At 40.8% G+C, this 20,060-nt stretch overlaps 1 protein-coding gene across 1 annotated transcript in view; it reads left to right on the top strand.

Moving 5' to 3' along the window:
• SCAMP2 (secretory carrier membrane protein 2) overlaps window positions 1-20,060 on the top strand; it is a 58,544-nt gene extending 38,484 nt beyond the window's left edge. Inside the window, exons 6-9 of the mRNA XM_040342965.1 lie at window positions 94-256; window positions 12,226-12,327; window positions 12,411-12,528; window positions 18,977-20,060. Coding sequence (XP_040198899.1) covers window positions 94-256; window positions 12,226-12,327; window positions 12,411-12,528; window positions 18,977-19,123 — 530 coding nt within the window. The 3' untranslated portion in view covers window positions 19,124-20,060. The remainder of the gene's footprint in view (window positions 1-93; window positions 257-12,225; window positions 12,328-12,410; window positions 12,529-18,976) is intronic.

Here is a 20,060-nt window from a genome sequence, read left to right as displayed (position 1 = left end):
GTGCTAATGTAGATTGTCAACTGTTGAATTCTCTGAACACAACAGGTAATGAATGGTTTTATATAACCTTTTATTTTTCTTCTTTCCCTAAAGTTCATGGATTCACTCTTTTCCTCAATCTTCTGGCCTGCTTGGCGTATTTCACCAGTAACTCAGCCACAGGTGGTGTCGATTTTGGCCTGTCTATCCTATGGTTTGTTATGTTCACACCTTGTGCCTTTGTGTGCTGGTACCGGCCAATCTACAAGGCTTTCAGGTAATTGAATGATTGCTGAATGTTGTGCTATCTGTAAGCAATATATGTAAATTATATCATAGACTTCTGTGTGCTGGTTTTATTGTATATACAGTACCTTGAAAAAGTATTCACACCCCTTGAAATTTTCCACATTTTGTCATGTTACAACCAAAACAAAAATGTATTTTATTGTGATAGACCAACACAAAGTGGTACATAACTGTGAAGTGGAAGGAAAATGATAAATGGTTTAAAACATCTTTTACAAATAATTATGTGAAAAGTGTGGCGTGCATTTGTATTCAGCCCCCCTCAGTCAATACTTTGTAGAACCACCTTTTGCTGCAATTACAGCTGCAAGTCTTTTTGTATATGTCCCTACCAGCTAGAGTGACATTTTTGCCCATTCTTCTTTTGCAAAATAGCTCAAGCTCTGTCAGATTGGATGGAGAGCGTCTGTGAACAGCAATTTTCAATTCTTCCGACAGATTCTCAATTGGATTTAGGTCTAGACTTTGACTGGGCCATGCTTACGCATGAATATGCTTTGCTCTAAACCAGGGCTCGACAAATCCCGGGCGCCAGGTCGCCATGGCGGCTAGAAATAGGGTCCTGGCGACTTGGCTTGGAAGGGGGGGCAAAAAAAATTTTTTTTTTTTTTTTTTTTTTTTTTTTTTGAGCTGGCCCCATCTGGTGGTGAGCCGTTGGTATTACAAGTTATTACCACCAGATGTGTAATCTGGCGCCATCTGGTGGTGGCCGTTGGTATTACAAGTTATTACCACCAGATGTGTAATCTGGCGCCATCTGGTGGTGGCCGTTGGTATTACAAGTTAAACAGCAATTCTAATGTAATTTTTCAACATTTTCACTGCCATCTTCTTCCCTCTAATTAGAACCCCCAAACATTATATATATTTTTTATCCTAACACCCTAGAGAATAAAATGGCGATCGTTGCAATACTTTCTGTCACGCCGTATTTGCGCAGCGGTCTTGCAAGCGCACTTTTTTTGGGAAACAATTACACTTTTTTAAATTAAAAAATAAGACAACAGTAAAGTTATGCCCATTTTTTTTAATATTATGAAAGATAATGTTACGCCGAGTAAATTGATACCCAACATGTCACGCTTCAAAATTACGTCCGCTCGTGGAATGGCGTCAAACTTTTACCCTTTAAAATCTCCATAGGCGACGTTTAAAAAAAACTCTACAGGTTGCATGTTTTGAGTTAGAGGAGGTCTAGAGCTAGAATTATTGCTCTCGCTCTACCAATCGCGGCGATACCTCACATGTGTGGTTTGAACACCGTTTACATATGCGGGCGCTGCTCACGTATGTGTTCGCTTCTGCGCGCAAGCTCGTAGGGACGGGGCGCGTTTTCTGGCTCCTAACTTTTTTAGCTGGCTCCTAGATTCCAAGCAAATTTGTCAACCCATGCTCTAAACCATTCCATTGTAGCTCTGGCTGTATGTTTAGGGTCGTTGTCCTGCTGGAAGGTGAACCTCCACCCCAGTCTCAAGTCTTTTGTAGACTCTAAAATGTTTTCTTGCCCTGTATTTGGCTCCATCCATCTTCACATCAACTCTGACCAGGTTCCCTGTCCCTGCTGTGGGGATGGTGTGATTAGGGTGATGTGCAGTGTTATTATTCCGCCACACATAGCTTTTTGCTTTTTAAGCCCAAAAGTTAAATTTTGGTCTCATCTGATCGGAGCATCTTCTTCCACATGTTTGCTGTGTCCCCCACATGGCTTTTTGCAAACTGCAAACGGGACTTCTTATGACTTTCTTTCAACAATGGCTTTCTTCTTGCCACTCTTCCATAAAGGCCAGATTTGTCCACGACTAATAGTTGTCCTGTGGACAGATTCTCCCACCTGAGCTGTGGATCTCTGCAGCTCCTCCAGAGTTACCTCTTGGCTGCTTCTCTGATTATTGCTCTTCTTGACCGGCCTTTCAGATTAGGAGAACGGCCATGTCTTGGTAGATTTGCAGTTGTGTCATGCTCTTAATTTTTTTTTTTCATCAATAAATTTTTATTGGGTTTTAATTAAACATTTACAAAAATCACATGTATCAATGGAAGTAAGTAGAGATAATAAGCATGCATAGAATTATACAGTATTTGGTTTGGACAACATAAATGAGCTTATGAAAGGTTTTGCAAACGATCAGTGAAGATAAATCTTTTAAGATAAAGAAATGTACAATATTACTTCAATTACAATAGGCCCTAGGTGTATGTAATATTAATTTGGAAACATATACAATAAAAGAACATTAAACTATCACGGGTCTTACTCTATCTGAAAGAGAGATTTAGGGCCTCAAGATCCGTAAATGATAACACAAACAACAGCAGTATCAAGAAGAGGACAAGCACCGAAGTCTATATGTTGTTTTCGTACCATTTTTTCCAAGGTGCCCATGATAAAGTATGTGTAGGAAGAGTAAGCAAAGGTACTGCCATCATTTTCTCATATGTGTAATGTAAATTAGTCAAATCAATAACATCCAGTATACAAGGTGGAAACGGATCTTTCCACTTTCTCGTAATGGAAAGCCTGGCAGCCATAAGAATATGGACAATGGAATGTCTGAGGTTCAATACAAAGTTTTCAATGCCCAAAGAAAGCAAAGCTAAGGCGGGGTTAGGGGTAATCTGAGTGCCCGATAAAACAGAAATAATTGCAAATACTGCCTTCCAATACTTTGTAAGCAAAGGGCAGCCCCATAAAATATGTAGTAAGTCGCCCTTAAGTCCGCATAACCTCCAGCATTTGTTTGAGTGTTCGTTACCAAATTTAGATACAATATCCGGGGTATAATACCACCGTAAAGTGATTTTGATTGCTAGTTCCCATAGGGAAGTACACTTAGTGGATGATTGGTTGAATCTGCAAGCTATACGCCATTGGTCATCTGTAAATGACTGGTCTAAATCTGATTCCCACTGTAAGTGAGAGGAGGTTTTTGAAAATTTCTGCTTTTCTTGTAACAAATTATAAAAAATGGTGATACCTCTCTTCCTAGGTTCAGGTGAAGAGAGATAAGACCACATTGAAGATTGTATGTGTATATCTTTTATGGTCAATTTTTGCAAGCATTTTGATATGAGAGAGAAGTGATCCATATAGGATAATGGCAGATTAAATTCAGATTGTATGGATTGGAATGATTTAATCACACCCTTATCATTATACAGGTCGCGAACGAACTCAATACCGTGATTTCCCCAAAGATCTAGTGGAACATATTTCAAAATCAGTCGTAGTACATTCAAGGGTATATTAGCTATGTGGTTGGATACTGAAGAGTCTACCGATTTTAAGACTGTGAGCCATGTATTAATGGAAACTTTCATTGTGGGAGGAAGTTGTGTAGGGATTTTAATCCCTATGTATGCGCCAAACAGCCATAAATAGGTAGGACCATGACAGCAATAGGAGGACTCAATCTGACCCCAAGACGTAGTTGGAGAGTGACAAAACCATTCTTTCATTTGGGATAATATAGAGGAATGAAAATAATCTCGAAAATCAACATATCCCGCTCCTCCCCACATCTTGTGTTTGATTAATTTATAATGGGCACATCTTGACCTTTTTCCCTTCCAAATAAACTTAGAAAGGATTGATTGTAAAGATTTGAAGAAGTGGATGGGTATGGGTATGGGTAAACATCTAAATAGATACAGTACCTGAGGTAAGTGCATCATTTTGAAGGCAGATATCCTACCCCACCAGGAAAACTCATGTTTGCTCAGATTTGATAAGTCGATTTGCAATTTTTTTTTAAGGGGTATGTAATTGTGTGTAAATAGAGATTTAGTGTTCCTGGATAGGTGAATGCCAAGATATGGAATACTGTGTTCTGCCCAAGAGTAAGGGAATTGGTGCTGAAGCAGATTATTCGTCACAGCATCAATACCTATATCCATGGCGTGAGATTTCTTGTCATTGATTTTGTAGAATGAAACTATGCTAAACCAGTTTAAGATTTTTCGAACTTCCATAAGAGAAGAAAAAGGGGATGATAGTATTAGTATTATATCGTCCGCAAAAAGGCTGATCTTGTGAATACGATCGCCAATAGAAATACCTGATACTGCTAGACTAGATCTAATATGTTCCGCTAGGGGTTCGATCATTAGGTTAAATATTAGGGGGGATAACGGGCAGCCCTGTCTAGTTCCATTGGTGATACGGAAAGGTTTGGATAGCATATTAGAGTTGAAGACACGTGCTGTAGGGTTTGAGTAAAGGGCTAGAATTGCTTTAAGTATAAAGCCATTAAAGCCGAATTTCTGTAGAGTCAGCGATAGGTATGACCAATTGACCCTATCAAACGCCTTCTCCGCGTCCAATGATAGGAGCAGAGAAGGCGTTCTGGATGTATTTGCATGGTGGATGACGTCTATCAATCTTCTAGTCGCGTCAGATGTTTGGCGACCTTTGGTGAAGCCTGTCTGGTCAATATTGATAAGGTTAGGGAGCAGGTCAACTATTCTATTAGCTAGTATTTTAGCATAGATTTTTAAATCGGTATTTAGGAGAGATATGGGGCGAAAGTTTTGAGGGCTAGTTGGTTCTTTACCTGGTTTGGGCAAGGTTACTACTATTGCAGATAGCATTTCCTCGGGGAACAAAGATTGGGAGGCCGATAGGTTAAACATTTCCTGCATGTGGGGCACAAGCAATCGTTTAAAAATCTTAAAATATTCATTGGAGTATCCATCTGGGCCTGGTGTCTTGGCTTTGGGTAAAGAGTCGATAGCTAAAAGGATTTCAGAGTTATTGAATGGACTATTTAATTTCATAAGTTGGTCATCTGTTAAACAAGGCAAATTAACGTGCGATAAAAAAGTTTGAATTTCATTGGTGGTTGGTTGGTGAGTGGTATCGTCGTCTGAGAGGTTGTATAGTCCTCCATAGTAAGAGCTGAATGAGTCTGCAATAAGTTGGGGATTGATAATTTTGTCTTGTGTAATAGGGTCAAATAAATGAGGTATTCTAGATTTCTGTCTATAGCCTTTAATACGGTTAGCTAATAATTTACCAGCTTTATTGTTTGCGATATATGAGCGTGCTTTCAGTTTTTTAATTTTGATGTCGTAAGATTCCATTAGAACAGATCTCAGACTGTGTCTTAGTTTATACAGTTGGGATTTAAGATTGGAGGAGGGATTAATTTTGTTTTCTGAATCAACATCATTTAATTTTTTAGTTAATTCCTCTATCTTAGAGGTTTTTAATTTCTTTGCTTTAGAACCAAGCTGTATAAATAGTCCACGTATAAAAGCCTTATGGGCATTCCATAACACATTTGGATCAGTCACTGATCCTTTGTTATCTGAAAAGAAGTCGATCAATTTTTGAGAGATGTGTTTTATATTTTCAGGTAGCTGTAATAAAAAATTGTTAATACGCCACAGGTAAGATTTGTTGTTGGAATTCACATTTTTTAATCTGATACTGATAGGGGCATGGTCTGACCATGTAGCAGTATAAATGTGAGAATCTAATACATTCTGTAATAGCCACTTGTCTGAAACAAATAGATCAATACGGGTGTATGTGTTGTGGCGGGAGGAATGGAATGTGTAGTCTCTTTCAGACGCATGGTGACACCTCCAAATGTCATACAGTCCATTGTCTGACAAAAAGGAAGAGAGAGGAGATGCAAATCTTTTGGTACTGGACGATGAATCAATGTTAATATCAGGTATTAGGTTAAAATCTCCGCAAATTAAAAGATGACCCTTTTGTATGTTTTTGATTCTGTTCATTGTAGCTTTATGAAATTTCATTTGTCTAAAATTGGGCGCATATATATTCACCAGTGTGTATAAAACATTGTCTAGTGAGCACACTAAAATAATGTATCTACCTTCTGGGTCAATACACTTGTCTATAAGTACAAAATCTATAGTGTCGCGAATAGCTATCAACACACCTCTCTGTTTGCGGGAATAATCTGCTCTGAAAATATGAGGGTAAGATTTGTGGTGACATTGTGGAGCGTTATCGTAGGTGAAATGTGTTTCTTGTAAGCAAAGAACATCGCATTTATAGGATAGAGCAGTTTTCCACATTGAGCATCTTTTGGCTGGGTGGTTTAAACCATTAACATTAATAGAGAGAATGTTGATAGACATTTTTATACAGTGTATGTGTGTGCCTTTGTTTAATACTCACAAATCTGTAGCACCTTCGGGCAATGTAGTGTGGTACAAAAGAGTTGGACGTCCAGAGTATGCACTGTCAGGGAACACAGGGTCACCAAGCACACTGTGATGTCTGCAATTTAGAAACTAAAACAAAGAAACAAAACCAAAACAATAAACAAAACAAAGAAAAGAAAATCAAACAAAAACAGGTGAAACCAAAATAAAAGAAACTAAGTAACTTAAGTAGTTAGGATGATATCAAAGCTGTAAATAGTATCTTATAAGTATCAATACGCAAAAAAGAAAAAGAACTAAATACTATGTAGTTCGGTGAAAGATGAGTGTAGCACCAACATTAAAATGTCATATTAGCCGGGAAAAATATTTATCCGACTGAATAGGGGCAGTGTTCAACAGAGAAGTAAATAAAATTAATCAGAGTAAAATATCAGATACTAGGGGGATGTATAGATAATTAAATATTTCTATAGCAATATATAAAAGGGAGAGAGGGATGGAGGAAAAACAGATGAGAGAACAGCGTAAGAGAAAATCATTTTCCCCTCTTTATGAGGTAATCTTCACGTTGTCGACCGTCGAAATGAGGTCCTGTTGTGTTTCTTCTGTCTTCAGGAGGGGCAGTAGGGACAATTCCCCATGAATGAAGTAAGCGAAGACCATCTCCAGGATTGAAAATAGTAGTGGTTGTACCGTTGTTTGTAATTACCAACGTAGCTGGGTGTTTCCATTTATATGGGATCTTGTGGTCATTCAGGGCTTTAGTTGTAGTCTTTAGCTGTCTCCTCAAGTTTAAAGTGTATTGAGACAGATCCGCATATAGATGAATGTCTGAAAAAGGACCAGGGAGGATTGATAGAATTCTAGCTTTGGCCAATATTTTTTCTTTTGTGGGATAAAAATGGAATTTCATGAGGACATCTCTGGGAATAGAAGCAGCCAAGTTTTTAGGTTTGGGAATACGATGGATCCTATCAATCATTCTTTCAATCTGTGATGTATTTGGCAACAATGCGACAATTAAGTCATCCGCGTATTTGAGTAAGCTGTCCGGGGGTATTGATTCAGGGACCCCTCTTAATTTAATGTTGTTCCTCCTTGAACGGTCTTCAAGGTCTGCGAGCTTGGCTTTTATTCTCAAATTATCATCAGACAGGTCTTTATATGCATCAACAAGATCAGTGACAGTCTCTGAATGATCGTCCATTTTATTTTCAATTGTAACCACTCTGTCGCCCAGACCTTTCAAGTCATTGGAAAAGGAATTCATCATCATTGAAAAATTTGACATGAGCGATGTATGAAGTGAAACCAGCATATTTTTCATAGTGGTGTCAAGTACTGGCTGACCCATTGTAGGGTAATTGTTAATAAGAGATGCGTCACAGGAGTTACTGAGGCCTTGCAGCACAGGCGACATACCTGAGGTAAAAACGCTTACTGCGTCATCAACCCTCCTCTTGGATTTAGCTGGGCTCTGTGATGAAGGGCTGCGTGAGGGGGAATTTTCGGCGGTGATGGGAGGCTGAACGTCGCTCCATATGACACAGTTATCGTCCGGTAAATCTGAATAAGATACCTGTTTTAACGTGTCGGTACTTGCGTCTTCTTTTGTTTGTGTCCCCACCGCAGCCGGCGTTTCCATAAGATCGTTTAGTTTTTTGTTAGACATTTTATCTTTTTTCTTCCTCGGTAGCATCACTGAACATCCGCGGGTATATAACGCTAATTTCCTCCTCTCTGTATTCGTTTAAAATGATCGGTAGTCGCTTTATCCCCGGTTTTCTGACGGAGCTCTGTGCTCAGGCGGCCATCCCGATCGCGTGCAAGCCACGCCCCCCATGCTCTTAATTTTTGATGATGGATTGAACAGTGCCCCGTGAGATGTTCAAAGCTTGGGATATTTTTTTTATCCCTGACCTGTCTGGTGTGTACCTTGGTCTTCATGATGCTGTTTGTTCAATCAGGTTCTCTAACAAACCTCTTAGGGCTTTATAGTACAGCTGTATTTATACCAAGATTATATTACACACAGGTGGACTATTTACTAATTAGGTGACTTCTGCAAGCAATTGGTTCCACTAGATTTTAGTTATGGGTATCCGAGTAAAGGGGGCTGAATATAAATGCACGACACACTTTTCAGATATTTATATGTAAAAAAAATTGAAAACCATTTATCATTTTCCTTCCACTTCACAATTCTGTGCCACTTTGTGTTGGTCTATGACATAAAAAGCCTAAAACAATTATTTACGTTATTGGTTGTAACATGGAAAAATGGCCTATGAATACTTTATCAAAGCACTGTATATTGCAGAGGATTTCCCTACTTGCTACATGCTGTTCAGTAGCAGCCCCTTTTCTTAGTAAACCCAACCCTGAGATTGGGGAAACGGTACAGAGATTTAGCATGGACTGCCTAACAGCAGGAGTCCGGGGCGTCCCTGTTCTCAGTTTCAGGGCCGATTTCAGTCCAAATTTTTGGCTGAATTCGGACCTTAAACAGACCGGGAGACGCTCCAGAGATGTGTGAACAGGCTCCATTGAGAGACGGTCAGAATCTTCTGACATGTGAATTGGATGCGGGGAAACCCACATCCAGTTCGCAATAGTGTGAACCCAGCCTCAGAGTCTGAAATTCATTCATTTTCTTGGGTGTCTATAAGTTGTTGGTTAACCATGGGACAGAGGTAGGACTTTGATCTGTAATGTCCCAAGAAGGTCCATCATACTTGTGTATTTTTGTTTCCTTGTCTGTAAAACTTGTCTGAACAGTTCCATTGAAAGTGACGCTGATATATAAATTGATAAATATATGGTGCATTTGGCTGGCCATAGAATTTATAAGACAATAAATGCTTATTCAGCAAAACTCTAAGTGACTCAACTCTGCAATCAAACTGGACATACCATGGAAAGATATATTCAAATTGATTTCTCTGGGTTGCTGCAGTTGTGTTATTAACTAAATTGGCCATAGAAGTTTAATTTTTGCCTTATTACCATGCCAGGTACACTAGTGATTTTCATTTTATTTTCTGTACTAAAACGAATTATGTGGATCTGGTTCCCACCACAACCAAACCGGTTCTTCTTTCTTCTAGTCATTTTTGTAATCCAATTGGTTGTTGTTAAGCAAAATGGACTGTTTTGCCAATTGGTAAGATCCCATATATGTCACTATTAAGCATCATGCACACAATCGGATTTTCTGACGGGAATTGTGTGATGGCAGGCTGTTGGAAAATCTGACCATTTGTATGCTCCATCGGACAATTACAAATGTTGCATAGCATGTGTAACGACACCCCGTGTATGAAAGGGGTTAAAGTAGCTTGGGATATTCCATTCCCGAACACAAGGCAGCTACCAGACACTCCAACCAGCCGAATAAGACCCCATACAAATAATTTTCCCCCACATACGAGACAACGCTCTGTATGAGGTTCAAGCAGGAATCGCAATCTTTATTGAGAGACCCACAGGCTTGTATACAGTAAGGGGAGGTGCATACATATTCTGCTCATATTACTCTGAAAATACACCTGTGACCAGACCTAATTAACATGAGCTAATTAACTAATCCCTTTAAGCAGCCTGGCTGTCTCCTAACCTACAATACACATCATCACAGGTCTCCTTCATACAATACAGGGTCAATTAGCATAAGCCACAATGAAAGATCCTTAGAAGTTGGCCTGGACTCATTTACATTACAACAGATAGACAGGTGGCTGGAGTTGAACACATCGGCCTTTTTTAATTAACCTGTTGAGTTCAGAATCAAACAAATCAAGAATAATCTTTTACATATATCTCGGGAGATATTGTGGATAAATATTACTGTCCTATTTTAAGTTTTCCAAGATATATTTTCTCAGTCAGCCTATGCCCCTAATGGACATAGGGTTATTTAGACATAAGAGGTGCATAGGGAGCTGAAGCAAGGGTATCTCATCCTTTCCAAGAGATTCTGGGTTCCACAGGCCCTCCCGTTACATCATGCTTTAAAATTTTCAGACAAATGTGTGTACAGAAGTCTTTTGGATTAAAGTCCAAAGTACAAACACGCATGCTCAGAAGCAATTCTACCCATAACACAACATTAGTAGAAGTTGCCCAAAGGGTGGCACTAAAGAGCTGAAAAACCACCTAGTTTCCTGTTTGTTTGGCTGACAATTCTTTGCCGTTTTATTATGCAAGACAAGTTCATGGCCAACGCCCTTCGGACAAAAGGCCTATGCTTTTGTCCACGGAAAATCCAATCGTGTGTATGAGGCCTTGTACTCACGAGCAGACATGTCCGATGAAACCGGTCCGCGGACCATTTTCATCGGACATGTCTGCCCGGGGACTTCTGTTCGATGGCTGTACACACCATCGAACAGAGGTCCGCGCGTAAACAATACGCGGGGCATGTCCGCGGTGTCGCCGCGACAATGACGCGGCGACGTGGGCGGCCTGCCTTTAAAATGCTTCCACGCATGCGTCGAAGTCATTCGACGCATGCGAGGGATGGCGGGCGGCCGGACATGTACGGTAGGTCTGTACAGACGACCATACATGTCCGGGCGGACATGTCCGATCCGCCCGAAAATGGTCCGCTCGGGACTACACACGGCCAAACATGTCTGCTGAAACTGGCCCGCGGACCAGTTTCAGCAGACATGTTTGGTCGTGAGTACGGGGCCTAAGGCTAACCGTGTATGCAAATCCCACCATTTTGCTCAATCTGTTGTAGTGCGTTTAGTAAGAAAGCCCTTTATATTAATAAACAAAATAATCCAGTTTAATGAATTGTACAGTCTTTCCAAGAAGTGTTAAACCGGTAAAAGAGAAAATATTACAGCACATAAGCTTGTGTTTTAATACTTGTGTCTAAAGAATCATAGATGTTTGTTTGTGTTTGTCGGGCTCTGCTTTCTACCATTCAGTCCTACACAATGGCTGTGCTTTTCTGCTCCTTCTTACAATACAAGTCTGAGTTGGCTAACTCCCGGAAAGCCATGCACGTCCTATAGGGCTGATATCTTATCGGAACAGTTATTCAGCAAATAGACAGAGTAATGCTGGCCATACACACATGGGTTTCTCTCATTCAGACCATGGGCTGAACAAGAGAAATCAAATCTTTCTCATATCATTCATGGACCGACACAGCCTTCTCAAGTCTTGACAAGTGGGTTATGTTTGTGAACAGGAACATAACCCACTTGTCAAGACTTGAGAAGGCTTTGTCCGTCCATGGACGACAAAGAAAAGGATTTTACGGTGAGTACAACAAATCCTATTTTTCCTCCATCCCTGCTAAACTGCATGGATGGAGGAATTTTCTTTGCCATCTATTCTGTTATGACAGCCATTGCTAATACATTACCTGAACCTGATAAGTGCATCTGATAAGATACAATCACTACTTGGCTGACAGTTTTTCACCTGGCTGCTTTATACTTCTTTTTTTTTTTTTTTTTTGTACTTTTGTCGAGCCAGATGGTGCCAACCATAGCTCAAATTTCAGCAGGAATTGGCCTAAATTCAAACCGCATATGACCAGCATATAACTGTACTGGGTAAACTAGCCTGCCTTTTAATGACTTGTCTACAAATCTTTATATATCATAAAATTAACAAATGAGGAATAGGAAACATAGGTACATTAAAGACTTTAAGGTAAATACTCTTAATATACTAAAATGGTTTTATACCATTTTCCTTAAATAATAATAGAAACAAGTATTTGAACCATTTTGAACAAAATTTAAAATTGACCTATTCTCTTATTTTTATTTACAGGACGGACAGTTCCTTCAATTTCTTTCTATTTTTCCTTATTTTCTTCTGCCAGATTATCATTTACATCATACAAGCTGTTGGCATCCCTCACTGGGGTGACAGGTGAGATTGTAGTTCTTTGGTTGCAGCCTTTTATATGGGAAGCACTCCTTTTTTATGATCTGTTTTTATTTCTCTTTTCCCAGTGGCTGGATATTGGCGCTCACCATGATAAGCACCAATGTTGCTGTTGCTGTGATTATGATGGTCGTGGCTTCCTTCTTCACTGTCTGTGCTGTCTTCTCTCTCTTCATGCTGAAAAGGGTGAGTGTTTGGTGATACACCTGGCCAAAATAGTTACATATTGAGGACTTTTGACTATGGGAAAACAATTAAATTATTTGCAAGAATCCAATCAGTAAAGGGGGACCAGCAGATTTTTTGCACCAGCTTTTTGAGATCCGAGACTGGGGTTGGAAGCTTATATTTTGTATCTACCAGAAGTTTTACAAAGTGTTAAGTCAGTATAGCCCATTTCAAGTGATCTAATGAAAGTATAACATTTGGCTCTTTTATGGACTAAACATTTTGGGGCAGATCCACAAAGCGAGTACGCCGGCGTATCTACGGATACGCCGCCATACTTTCAAATTTCCCCCGTCGTATCTTTGTTTTGAATCATCAAAACAAGATACGACGGCATCTGGGTTAGATCCGACAGGCGTACGCATTCGGATCCAAGATGCAATTCTTCGGCGTCCGCTGAGTGGCGTTCCCGTTGTAATCCGCGTCGAGTATGCAAATTAGCTATTTCCGACGATCCACGAACGTACGCGCGGCCGTCGCATTCTTTTACGTCGTCTCTAGTCGGCTTTTTCCGGCGTATAGTTAAAGCTGCTGTTTGGTGGCGTATAGTTAAACCTGCTATGTTAAGTATGGCCGTCGTTCCCGCGGTTTAATTTGATTTTTTTTTTTCGTTTGCGTAAGTCGTCCGTGAATCGTGATGGACGTAATTTACGTTCACGTCAAAAAAATGACGTCATTTAGCGCAATGCACGGCGGTAAATTTAGGGATGGCGCATGCGCAGTTCGTTCTGCGCGGGGACGTGCTTCATTTAAATGAAACACGCCCCCCTACTCGCCGATTTGAATTAGGCGCCGTTACGCCGCAAGAGATGCACTACGCCGCCGTAACTTACGGCGCGAATTCTTTGTGGATTCAAAGATAAAAAAAGTAAGTTACAGCGGCGTAGCGTATCTCACATACGCTGCGCCCATGCAATTGTATGTGGATCTGCCCCTTTGTGTTTGCATACTTTAAACTGACATTGGGAATAAAGGAGTTGTCACCCTTTATATTGCATTATTATTATTGTACACGATTTATATAGCACCAAGAGTTTACGCAGCGCTTTACAATGTAGAGGGGGGACACAATTACAATACAGAAGGTACAGGAGGGCCCTGCTTGTAGAGCTTACATTCTGAAGGGAGGGGGTGGTGGTACAAAAGGTAATGGCTGCAGAGAATGATTTGATGGGGGTGGCTCGGGGACATTTGTTAGGTGGGTGTTGGATAGGCTTCCCTGAATAAATGAGTTTTCAGGGATCTCTCAAAGGTGGACAGGGTAGGGGCTGATCGGACATACCGGGGCAGGGAGTTCCAGAGGATGGGGGAGGCTTTGAAGAAGTCCTGAAGGCGAGCATGGGAGGAGGTAACAAGTGAGCTAGGGAGCAGGAGGTCCTGGGAGGAGCGGAGGGGATGATTTGGGCGATATCTGCAGATGAGGTTGGTGATGTAGATGGGGGCGATGCTGTGAATGGCCTTGTATGTTGTAGTTAGCATTTTGAACTTTACATGGTGGGGTAGGGGAAGCCAGTGAAGGGATTGGCAGAGAGGAGCAGCAGTTGCAGATCGGTTAGTGAGGTGTATTAGTCTAAGGCCCCGTACACACGACCGAGTTTCTCGGCAGAATTCAGCCAGAAACTCGATAGGAGCCGTATTCTGCCGAGGAAACCGATCGTGTGTACACTTTTGGCCGAGGAAACCGACGAGGAACTCTTCGAGCCAAATAGAGAACATGTTCTCTATTTCCTTGTTAGTCAGCGGGGAAACTTGGCTCGCCGAGATCCTCGCGGCTTCACAAGGAACTCGGCGAGCAAAACGATGTGTTTTTGCTTGTCGAGTTTCTCGGACGTGTGTACGGGGCCTCACTCTACTCTAGCAGAGTTCATAATAGACTGAAAGGGGGATAGTCTGCTTAAGGGTAGGCCATTAAGGAGAGAGTTGCAGTAGTCAAGGCGTGAATAAGTTGCTTTATGGTGTCATTAGTCAGGAAGGGTAACATTACACTAAGTGAAAGAGCTACTAATAACTGGTGTCCACTTTTGTTGAGGAAACTTTTTTTTTTTTTACTGGATATGTTTTAGAGCAGAAAGTAAAAAATATTGTGTTTTCTCTTTGTGGAAGAAAAAAATATGTTTTATTGAAGGTTTTCAAAGGTAATACAAATGGTACCAACATACATATAACCAAGTTCCAAGCAAAAGATTCCAACTAGCGATAGACACAGAGTTTTACATTCATAAGAATAAGATCCAGTGACTGCCGTCTCCATGTATAGCTAATCAAGCGGCCACAAAGAAATGTATCAACGTCTGGGGTAATATTGTGAAAGGTATATGTTGCAGTGTATAACAGGCCTGGCTGAGTTACGTTGGAAGGGAAACCATAAAAAAAACAATATTTAAAGTCGCTTCTAGAGGTACTATGAGCTTAACAGGAATTAGAAGATGTGACTGACCTCAATGTCGGTCCTCACCTCCAGGGCTCATTTGAAAACTAGAACTAAAAATAAGAATAAAAATAAAAGAAGAACAGAATAGACGACGGTCAGAAAGAGGAGAATAAAAAAAAGGGGGGGAAAAAAGAGAATGGAGTGTAGTTGAGGGAGGGGGATGGAGCGAATGAGGGGGGCACTGTAAGCGGGGAATGTGGGGAGGGGGTGGGAACGCCACCAACTGCCCTCCCCAGTAGAGTCCAGGCCTCGTGAAAGGTATAGCAGGTATAGCAACCCATCACGCATCTATCAAGGGTTATCCCGGGTCAAGTCCTGATAATATTGTGTTTTTTGTTTCAACATTTTCTGTGTTTTTTTTTTCTTTTTTTTTTTTTTTATCGAAAAAATAAATAAACCTAGTGGTGATTGACTACCACCAAACGAAAGCTATTTGTGTGAAAAATGATATATACATTTTATTTGCATACAGTGTTGGCTTTGTTTAAAGTAGTTAAACAGTTAAAGTAGCGTAGTGCTGAATAGCAAAAAATTACCTGGTCAGGAAGCCGTGTTAAAATGCCACTTTAGTTTTTGTAATATTTTAATCGTCTGCATTTTTAGTCGATTTTAAAATCTTCAGTACATTTTAGTCTACTAAAATCGAATGGGTTTAGTTAAATTTTAATGCATTATTTCTTTAGAACTGCCAAACATTATATACTCCTGGAGTAAAGATGTGATAACATGTTTATTATTTATGGTATTAAGGTTTGAACATGCACTACAGACACAGATTTAGCCGTTGTGATTAGGGATGAGCTCCGTCGTGTTTGCACAGTCCACGTGCAGAGCCCACAGTCAGGGAGACATTTCCCGATCTCTGTGGCCGAGCAACAGAAATATGTCTCCCTGCCTGTGATTAGTGCAGCGCCGTGCAGATTTCCTGGCGGGCTCTGCATGTGGACTATGCGAACACGCCATCCCTAGTTGTGATTATATATTCAATTTAGTTTTAGTCCTAGTCTTTGGACTAAAATGCCATTTTAGTTTTTATTTGTGTTTTAGTCAACTAAAATAGTATTAATTTAGTAGATGAAAATATTTAGGCCCATATTCACTTAGATGGGCAAGTGCAGTATTCTCAAAGCACTTGCTCCGTAAGTTGCGGCGGCGTAGCGTAAATAGGCCGGCGTAAGCCCGCCTAATTCAAATGTGGAACAGGGGGGGCGTGTTTTATGTAAATGTTATGTGACCCGACGCGATTGGCGTTTTTCACGAACGGCGCATGTGCCGTCTGTGGAATATCCCAGTGTGCATTGCTCCAAAGTACGCCGCAAGGACGTATTGGTTTCGACATGAACGTAAATGACGTCCAGCCCCATTCACGGACGACTTACGCAAACAATTCGACGTGGGAACGACGTCCATACTTAACATTGGTACGCCGCATGTACGCCACGATATAGCAGGGGTAACTTTACGCCGGGAAAAGCCTAAGGTAGGCGGCGTATCTGTACTGCGTCTGCCGGGCGTACGTTTGTGAATTTGCGTATCTAGCTTATTTACATATTTCTAGGCGTAAATCAGCGTACATGCCCCTAGCAGCCAGCGTAAATATGCTGTTAAGATCCGACGGCGTAAAAGACTTACGCCGGTCGGATCTAATAGAAATCTATGTGTAACTGATTCTATGAATCAGGCGCCAAGATACGACGGCTTATCTCCTTTGAGAATCTGGGCCTTAGTTGATGAAATTAACACTGTCATAAGGAGGTAAAGTCTTCCTGAGCTGAAGTGGTTAAATATTGTACCTATGCCTCCCACTGACCAATACCAATGGGAGGTAGGGTAATTGCAGCCTGCCACCCAATGAAAGGGGGATTTTTATGGCCAGTTACAAAAATAGTGGGGTTAGCAACTTAGCATGAAAGGGAATAAGTGCCGATCGAAGTGCAGTATAAGGTAAAACAATTTATTGTGTTGCAAAAAAATTTGCATGTATGAGAAAGTAAAAGGCATTTAGTGCACCAAGTACACATGGGTCTTCTCTGTCCATGCCCCAGCCCCAACATTTTATTTCATGATTGTCACTTAAAATCATTTTGGTCGTAGGGGAGTATTAAAATCAGATTTGGTTGGTGTATCATTGAAGATGAATGGTATCTCACAGACGCGACTGCAGTAAACTAAAGGACATACAAGGTGATGCCTGTAATTCTACCGCAAGCTCTGTGCGTATTTTTGGGAAAAAAGAGCCAGTCATGCAAGCAGGAAGTTTCATTTGTAGGGCATGGTTCTGTGTACAGAATTCCTTAGAAATTTGAATTTTAATGGCAGATTAGAGTGTCCTAATTTGCTGTCCATAGAAATGCTGTATTTATCAGCATATAACAGGCACAGGCGTATAACACGCAGTTTCAGGGGGAAAAAAAAGTACATTTTTAAATAAAGAACTTTGAAGCAAAATAAGGGTCAGTGCCCATCAATGCAGCCTGATTAATGCCCATCAATGCAGCTTAACCACTTAAGGACCGCCTCCTGAACATATACGTCGGCAGAATGGCACGGCTGGGCACAAGCACGTACAGGTACGTCCTCTTTAAGTGCCGAGCGGCGGGGCGTGCGCCCGCGACCCGGTCCGAAGCTCCGTGACCGCGAGACCTGCGGACCCGATCGCCACTGGAGTCCCGCGATCGGTCCCGGAGCTGAAGAAACTGGGAGAGCTGTGTGTAAACACAGCTTCCCCGTTCTTCATTGTGGTGCCGTCATCGATCATGTGTTCCCTTATATAGGGAATCGCAATCAATGACTTCACACCTACAGCCACACCCCCCTACAGTTAGAAACACAGATGAGGTCATACATAACCCCTTCAGCGCCCCCTTGTGGTTAACTCCCAAAATGCAATTGTCATTTTCACAGTAAAAAATGTAAATGCATTTTTTGCTGTGAAAATGACAATGGTCCCAAAGATGTGTCAAAATTGTCAGAAGTGTCCGCCATAATGTCGCAGTCACGAAAAAAAACGCTGATCGCCGCCATTAGTAGTAAAAAAAAAAAAATGATAAATGCAATAAAACTATCCCCTATTTTTGTAAACGCTATAAATTTTGCACAAACCAACCGATAAACGCTTATTGCGTTTTTTTTTTTTGGTTTTTTTTACCAAAAATAGGTAGAAGAATACGTATCGGCCTAAACTGAGGAAAAACATTTTTTAAAAAAATATTTTTGAGGGATATTTATTATAGCAAAAAGTAAAAAATATTGCATTTTTTTTTTCTAAATTGTCACTCTATTTTTGTTTATAGCGCAAAAAATAAAAACCGCAGAGGTGATCAAATAACACCAAAAGAACGCTATTTGTGGGAAAAAAAGGACGCCAATTTTTTTTGGGAGCCACGTCGCACGACCGCGCTATTGTCAGTTTAAACGACGTAGTGCCGAATCACAAAAACTGGCCGGGTCCTTTAGCTGCCTAAAGGTCCGGGTCTTAAGTGGTTAATCAATGCCCACCTGTAGCCTCACCATTGCCATGAATGCAGCCTGATCAATGCCCATCTCAGGAGGGGTGTGGGCTGGGCGCCATCAGATTATGTACAGCGAGAATCTCCTGTTTATTTGGGGACCTGTTTATAACAAAGTCCCGCCTCCTGGACCGGCTTCTATGATAGACAGAACACTGGTCCAATGCCGCCCAGGAGACAAGACTTCCTATTACAGGGGCCGCTGAGTAAACAGGAGATTCTCGTTATGTAATCTGACGGCGCTCATCCCACCCCCTTCCCGTTCTCTCCAAGGCAGCCCAAATTGCAGTATCGCCATATAACACGCGCACACACTATTTGCAACCGATTTGCAGGAAGAAAAAGTGAGTGTTATACGCCAATAAATACAGTAGATCCTTTTTAATGACATTAAAATGCCAGAATGCTATGTTTTATTGATTGTGTGTTTTTAATATTTCCACTTACTCTTGCTTGTACCTGACAGGTTCATTCAATGTACCGCCGGACAGGTGCCAGCTTCCAGAGGGCACAGGAGGAGTTCTCCCAGGGTATCCTCTCCAACCGCAATGTGCAGAATGCTGCTGCTGGAGCCGCCAGCTCTGCTGCAAGGGGGGCCTTCCAGAGCAATTGAGCAACTTCATTCCAATTCTCTTATCCTTCTGTCTCCTCCTTCCTCCCCTCCTTTAATGCTTTTCCAGGGAGTAAAAATTATTCTCTAAAGCCAATTGCCTCTTTCATGGCCCTTGGGGCAGATTACAGCACTCCACTCATTCCCCCCTTCCACTAAGAGACTATATGGAATTCTACATATATATATGTAAATATATATATTCCGACAAGATGAACTAATTAACTTGTTGCTCTTCTTGATCCTTTTTTTTATGTGGGGCTAAAATATTTTTCTGATTTTTACTTGTATTCATTGGGGTTGCTTGTGGAGAAAGGGGATTAACTGATATTTTTGAAAACTGCATTTCAAAATTTACAGAATTGTAACTTTGTGAACTATCCGATTGTAATGTAATGAACTGCTTTATCTGTCACTTGCTGCATTTTTTGACGCTGTACTAAGATGTAAAATATGTAGATTCTTTATCTTGTATATTTTCTCCAACAATATTTTTCCGTTTTCTTTGTATTTACAAAATGAGTTTAGCAGCCAGTTGCGTACTAGTGTTTCTTCTGCAGTAGTGACTTGAAAGCGTGGCTTTACATTTTCAGATGTCATTAATCGATGCAGCCTGGCTTTCCAAGTCTAATACAGATTGGATTTGTACAAATGTTGAAACACACATATCATTGTAATTTGTAATATATAACTAAAGAGCGGTCTTAATCCTTCTTTTCAGACAGCGCGGTCATTAAAGAATAATAAAATTGAATTAAGTGACATAGTTCAGGCCTGACGGAGGTCTGCTTTATTATGTATGAAGTGAAAAATGAGAACCTAAAATCACTGCTCTGTGGGTTCAGTTTTGACAGCACCAGCTTTCTATGGTAATGGCCATTGCCTTGCAGAGCCTAGCGAGTAAAAAAAAAAAGATATTCAATAAACTTCTTTTCTACAA

This window comes from Rana temporaria, chromosome 3, assembly GCF_905171775.1.
Source record: "Rana temporaria chromosome 3, aRanTem1.1, whole genome shotgun sequence".
Taxonomy (NCBI): domain Eukaryota; kingdom Metazoa; phylum Chordata; class Amphibia; order Anura; family Ranidae; genus Rana; species Rana temporaria.
Note: the sequence above shows the minus strand (reverse complement) of the source record. Positions and strands in the feature narration are given on the sequence as shown.